A 6,599-nucleotide genomic window follows, 5' to 3' on the forward strand; every position below is an offset into this window, starting at 1 on the left:
TTTGGGGCAAAAAGCTCAATGCCCGGGCGGGCCGTTGGGCGCCTCCTCAGGGCCCGTGGCGCTCCTGGACTACGGGGGAACGGGGCCCGGGAGGAGCCCGGGAGCAATCACGCTTCTTGGGTTACTTGGTTGGCACCGTAAGTTACGGGTGGGGAGGGGCGTTTTTGGTTCACAAAAGTGTAAAAGCGTGAACTGCTAACCCCGGGGGCCGGGGGGCCGCCTAAAGGACAGGAGTCTCCGGCTCCTCCCCAAGATCACCGGGGCGGTTAAGGTAACTCCGAGGAGGCCGCTTCAGGGGAGAACGAGCCGGGAAGCTCAGGCACAGTCTCAGCCCCGCCGCCCAGTGCTTCCCGGAAAAGAGAGAAAGGAAGGGAAACGGCAGGAAACGGAACCAACCCGCAGCCAGAGCTGCTCCGCGGTGCCGAGTGCGCCTCCCGGGCCCGGGCCCTGGGGGACCGCGCACCCCTCCCTCGTGGGGCTGCTCCCTGGGTGGGGACAGAGCCCCACGGAGGCGGGGCTTCCCTGGAGGCGGGGCGTCCCTAGGGGCGGGGGCCCTGGAGGCGGGGGGGTCCCTAGGGGGCGGGGCCCTTGGAGGCGGGGGCTTCCCTGGAGGCGGGGGCCTCCCCTAGGGGGCGGGGGGCCCTGGAGGGGGGGGCTTCCATGTGGGCGGGGCCTCCCTGGGGCGGGGCGTTCCCTGCCCGGCGGGGGGGGAGGTGGAGCTGGAGCACGTGGTCTCCCCGCCCCGCTCAGCCGGGGAGCCTTCCCCGCCCCCGCCCCGGCTCCTGGGAGCCCAGAGGCCTTGGCGGGCGTCCCGGCGCGGACGGGCGAGCGGCCCACCCTGACCGGCTGTTCCCGGGCCGGCGGAGAAACGTTAGTCGGAGCGGAGCGCCGGAGCACCCGGCGGAGCAGATTGAGGACCAGAGGGCCGGGGAGGTCCGGGGTGCGGCTGGTCGGAATGACGTGGCCATCTGGCCGCCGCCGGGCTGTGCGGACCCAGCGGGAGCAGGGACCCCCCCACCGGCCCCGGGCCCGCGGCCGCCCGGCTCAGCCGGGGAAGGAGCAGCGAGGCGCCGGCTCCACGCCCGCCACGCACGTGCTCAGAGCAGTCACACCCCCGCCCCCGGGGCGCGCTACACGCTGTCCTCTCGGGTTTTCCTCCTTCCGCCGCGGGGATGACGGGGGCGGGGCGGGAGGACTCCCCCCAGGGTGGGTGAGTGCGTGCCCCCGGGTGCGGGTCTGAGAGGCCGCTGGGGCCCGGCCCTGCGGGACAGAGGGACGACACCAGCCCACGCCCTGAGGGCAGGCGCGCAGCCAAGCGCTCTGGGGAGCGGGGAGGGTTCAGGCCGGAGCGGGTTCCTGCGGGGCCGCCTCACCCCGCACTGACTCCGCAGGGGGTGGGGGTGCCGTCCAGGGCCAGCTCTGCCCTCCTGGTGGAGGAGGGACGCCCGCCAGCGAGGCACCTACTGGTCACGTCTCTTCTGATCTCGAGGCAAAGCCAGTGCCAGGGCTGCTAGCGAGAGGGTGTCCTCCATCCGGGCGTTTGCTTTTTCTTACATATTTTTATTGATTTCAGAGAGGAAGGGGGAGGGAGAGGGGGAGGAACATCAGTGATGAGAGAGAGTCATGGATGGGCCGCCTCCTGCAGCCCCGACCGGGGATGGAGCCCGCAGCCCGGGCCTGTGCCCTGACCCGGAATCCAACCCTGACCTCCCGGTTCCTCGGTCGGTGCTCAGCCACGGGCCACGCCCCGGGCTCAAGGGGTTCTTCCTGAATGTGCTCGGGATGGTTGAGTGACGATTCCCCGGAGACGTGACCTTGCTCGGCCCTCAGCTCCGGCCCGTGTCCCCCCAGGAAACGGCGATGAGTCGGAGGAAGAGCTCAGCACTGTGACCGAGGAGAGCCCGGTGCTGACCCACTGGGCCCCCGCCTCCAGGTTCCACCCCGGCCACCCCAAGATGGACGCAATCAGGAGAGGGAGCGCCAAGGACAGCCAGCGCTACAGGGTCCACCTCGAGGACCAGGGCCCGGTCACCCAGAACTTCTCCTCCGCGAGCAAGCAGGTCACGGAATACGTGAGCGCCGCCTCCTCCTGGGGGGCGGGGGGTGGGGGCCCGGGAGCCCAGGGCACCAGGTTGCTCTTCACTCAGAGCCGTGGGCACACCCCGTCCAGGCCCAGGGGCAGCTGCCGGTCCTCCCAGCGCCCAGAACAGGGACCAGGCGGCCCTGCCCTCGGGGCGCCTCGAGGGTCCGGTCAGACTCCGGGCGCCCAGGCCTCTGGGCTGGAGAAAGGCTCGCAGAGCCCGGCTCTTCCTGTGCACCCGGCCTCTGGGTGTCCCGGTGACTCCCCGGAGCCGAGCCTCGTCTAGGGACACGAGAGGGGGGGCCGGTGTCCCCGTGGGCGCCGTGATGGCTGAGTCAGGCCACGGACACTGCAGGTCCGTCCCCCCCGGGATGCCCGGGCGGTGGGACCTCATAGTAACCGGTCCACGCCCCCCAGAGGCCCTGCCGCCGGGAGATGGAGGACATGCTGATCCTACTCAAGTCCCTGAGCACATTGAACCCCCGGGGCATCCACCTCCCCAACTGCGACAAGAAGGGCTTCTACAAGAAGAAGCAGGTGAGCCCTCGGCCCCCCCACTGGAGGGGGAGCCACAGCTGGGCCCCTCCTCCTGCCCCTTCCCCTCCCCCAGTGCCCTGCTCCCCTTTGTTAACCACGAAGGGACCCAGGCGCGCTAGCACCTTCCCGCTGTCCAGGGTGGGACAGCCTGGTCCCCACGGGGTCTGGGAGCCCCTGGGGGTCACATCGCCTTCTCTGCTCCGCCCACAGTGCCGCCCGGCCAGGGGCAGGAAGCGCGGCTTGTGCTGGTGCGTGGACAAGTACGGGCAGCCCCTCCCCGGCCACGACCCATCCGGCAAACTGGACGTGCACTGTGACAGCGTGGAGAGCCAGTGACCTGGTGGGTAAGCCTGGGGCGGGGCTGGGGGCAGGTCAGATGGAGGACAGGCCTGGGACACAGGGGACCTGCCCTCCCCCCCCAGCCGCACAGGCAGAGGCTCTGGGCCCCCGAGACTCAGGCGCTGATCTTTCTTACAAAGAGCCAAGGATCTGAGCACACGGGTCAGTCTCAGAGGCGGTCCCTGTAAGCCCGACCGGGCCCTTATCTTCCCAGTAAACTCTCTAACTTCAAAAGAACCTGTTTCTAAAATATATTTTTTTATTGATGTCAGAGAGGAAGGGAGAGGGAGAGAGAGAAACATCAGTGTTGAGGGAGAACCATGGATCGGCTGCCTCCTGCACGCCCCCCACTGGGGATCGAGCCCGCAACCCGGGCCTGGGCCCTGACCGGCAATCGAATCCTGACCTCCCGGTTCATAGGTCACTGCTCAACCACTGAGCCACACCAGCTGAGCAAGAACCTGTTTCTAAATTAAAGACGTGTCTGTTTGTGCTTTTTCCCCTATAAAATACATTATGGATATTCTGTGGTTAATAGAATTTTAATAAAGTTTATTAAGTCTAATTCAAACAATGACTTTTTAAACCATCACTTTGAAGAATGCTATCACATCCAATATTCTCTCTGACTAAATGAGAGAGTTATGGTGGAAAAAAGGAATAAATACATTTCCTTTCGTCTCCTCAAGACAAATTTAAGTCAACAGAAGAAAATTTCATGTTTAGGTGTTTTCTTTCCTTGCAAGTTGGAAAAGGCAATTCTAATTTCGGGGGTGACTATGGAAGAACATAGCAAGCAGCCCAGCCAGCGTGGCCCAGTGGTTGAGCATCGACCTACGAACCAGGAGGTCAGGGTTCGATTCCCGGTCAGGGCACAGGCCCCGGTTGTGGGCTCGATCCCCAGTGTGGGGTGTGCAGGAGGCAGCCTTCCATGATCCTCTCTCATCATGGATGTTTCTCTCTCTCCCTCTCCCTTCCTCTCTGAAGTCAATAAAAATATATATATTTTTTAATTGCTAGCGTCCTGCAGGCCCTTTGCTCTCTGAACAGGGTGGCCTGCCTGGTGCCTCGCCTGGTGCCCGGGGAGGGAGTGGAGGCTGCCGCCGGAGGAGCTAACCAGCATGTTCCTTTCTCTGTTTCAGTTCAGAGGAACTCAGACACCGCTTTTGCACCACAGACTGCCAAGGCGGTGATCAGCGTTGGCTACAGTCTCGATTATATATCTTTCTCTGGTGAATCCATTTCTTTCTTAAATCCACGTGTAGGAAGAGACTCTGCAATGCCTGGGCTTCTAAACAGTGCGCTCGAGGGGCTTCCCGCCCCCCAGCAGCCAGGGAAACCGTGTGGTTTTCCTCGTCGCTCCTTTCGAACCTCCTTCTGAACTCAAGCAGGCCGGGCCTCGGGCCACCCTGGGGACCTCACACCCTAGCACCCCTGCCACCTGGGCCTCCCGGGAACGCCAGCCTCGCCCTGGGGTGTCTGGACACACCTGCCTGGCGCCGAGGCCTGCGCCCCTCCGGCCAATAGCGAGCTCCTGCCCTCGGGTGACCGACCCGTCCTGCTTGGGGACAAGTGGAGACCATGAGGTGGAGTCTTGCTTTTTTTTTTTTAAATGACCAAGAAGGTGCTCAGACCTGGGCATCTGGAGAAGTGGTGGCTCAGGCAGGCTCCCGGGGACACAGCCTTTGCTGTGGCCCCACAGGGCGGGGACGGGGGGTGAGGGGGGGACAAGGCCACACCTTTGTCTTCAGAGGCCCCCCCAGACAGCGGCACGATGCTCGGATGGCGGCAGAAAAGGGTGTTCTCCACTCACAACTCCAAGACCAAGGTAGTTTTTGAGGCTACGTCCTCAGAGGCAAAGGAGGTTCTGTCCACCCCTCGCCTGTGTCCCCTTTGTCACGCTGTCACACATGTGAGTAGCAATGTATCTAACCAGAGGGGCCTTGGGGACCCCAGAATCGCCCCCTCCTTCTGACTCACGTATTCACAGAGAAATGCCTCCGTGAACTGTCACCGTTGCCTGCATCGTGGTCCAAGCGTAATAGGACCTGTGCACATAGTCTTAGATGCCCCGTCGGCCACGGCCACGGCCGCGCGGCTGCCCCGGGAGGAGGCCCTGTGGCCACACACCGCCCTCGGCCGGACCAGAGGTTCCCCAGACACTGCCTACCTATTCGCTGTCCTTTAGTTTTTTAATCAAGTTTTCAGAAGAAAAAAAAAGTATTTTTGAGAAATTAGTCTCACCATGTATTTATAATGAGTTAATAAAGTTTTTACCGTGAAAACACGCTCGCCGGTGTCAGCGGCCACCAAGTCTGGAGGGTCCGGCGTCCTAATCGGAGTTTCCCAGTGAGCTCGGGGGGGTCCTGGCCTGGGTCCTGGCCAGGCAGCTCAGCAGGTGCCCCCAGACCCCAGCTGCCCGTAGGTTTTGTCCCCATCATCCCGTCTGTCCCCGCTCAGACCGGCGCAGGGGACACGTCTGGGCTGGGAAGGGACAGGCAGGAGGAGGGAGACCGGGACGCGCTGGGAGGGGCTCTGACCCCGTGACTGTGGCGTCGCAGGACGCGCTGGTTTATAGGAATCCCGAGTGTGGACCTAAGTCCGTCCTCATCCTCGCTGGGTGCGAGCCTGGGGGTGGGGGGTGCGGGCCTGCAAAGTCCTGAGCGGGAAGTGAGGGGCCGGCCAGCAGGGTGCGCACTGCGGGGGTGGGACCTGGCGCCCACCAGGGTCAGACTCCCGGCAGGAGCTGTGGGCCCCCCAGGTCCGCCTTCCTGGGCACACCTTGCACACCCGCTTCACCCCCACCTCTGCTGCAGTCACACCCCGGTCCACTCGCCGCCTAGCGCCCTCCTGTCACATGGTGAGCGCGTGGCCTGCCACCTGGCTCTCCTGCCCCCACCCACCCCGCCCTGCCCCCCACACTGCGGCCGAGAGTGTGGGTGCTGCTCCCTCACTGAGTCCCGGACACGCAGGTGCCAGGCACCGCCTTCCAGGCCTCGACCAGCAGGTGGACGCCTGTGCCCGCAGAGGGCATGTCCTCAGACTCGCTCCTCTGGCGGCAGCAGCCGGACTCCTGCCCGGAGCAGCGCTCGGACGTCCGGGCTGAAGGTGATGTCAGTAACATGGGAAGCCTCGGGGCCAACGAGCAGAGGCAACGCTCATGTGTCCAGGACACGCCTGCACACACATGCGTGCACACGGACACGCGCACGGGCACAGGTGCACACACGCCTGGGGGAGCCCTGGTGCCCCTGGCATGTCTGCTTCTTCACGGGCCATCGGTCCCTGGTGCCCGGACGCCGCCGTGTCCCTCAGGAAGGCGGCCGGTTCCCTGTGGCGGGTCGGGCGCCAGGATCTGGGTGAGTGGGTGTCTGTCAGGACAGTGAACACGGAGTCGCAGGTCCCTCCTGGGGACCCGGCCGAGGGGGGCTGGCAGCCGTGGGGTCTGAGGGGAGGGGCCCGGGGAACGGCTGGGGCTGTGAGAGCGGCGACCTGCACCCCACACACGCCGGGGGCTCAGACATCGGGCACAGCCAAGGCTGGGGCAGAGTCAGGAAAAACAAACGGGTAACCCTTCGAGGAGGAAGAGGAGGACGCTGGAAGATGGAGGAGGAGGAGGAGGCCTGCGCTCCGGCTCAGCTGT

The 6,599-nt window shown here is 64.6% G+C and overlaps 1 protein-coding gene across 1 annotated transcript; it reads left to right on the forward strand.

Annotated features, from left to right (window-relative positions):
- Window positions 1–955: 955 nt before the first annotated feature.
- Window positions 956–5,244, forward strand: IGFBP3 (insulin like growth factor binding protein 3). The gene is made up of 5 exons (XM_023749436.1): window positions 956–1,067; window positions 1,792–2,072; window positions 2,498–2,617; window positions 2,828–2,957; window positions 4,099–5,244. Exons 1-4 carry the CDS (start codon window positions 956–958, stop codon window positions 2,951–2,953), a joined length of 639 nt encoding a protein of 212 aa, XP_023605204.1. The 3' UTR covers window positions 2,954–2,957; window positions 4,099–5,244.
- The last annotated feature ends 1,355 nt before the right edge of the window (window positions 5,245–6,599 follow it).

Source organism: Myotis lucifugus, unplaced genomic scaffold (assembly GCF_000147115.1).
Source record: "Myotis lucifugus unplaced genomic scaffold, Myoluc2.0 scaffold_8987, whole genome shotgun sequence".
In the NCBI taxonomy this organism is placed as follows: Eukaryota; Metazoa; Chordata; class Mammalia; order Chiroptera; family Vespertilionidae; genus Myotis; species Myotis lucifugus.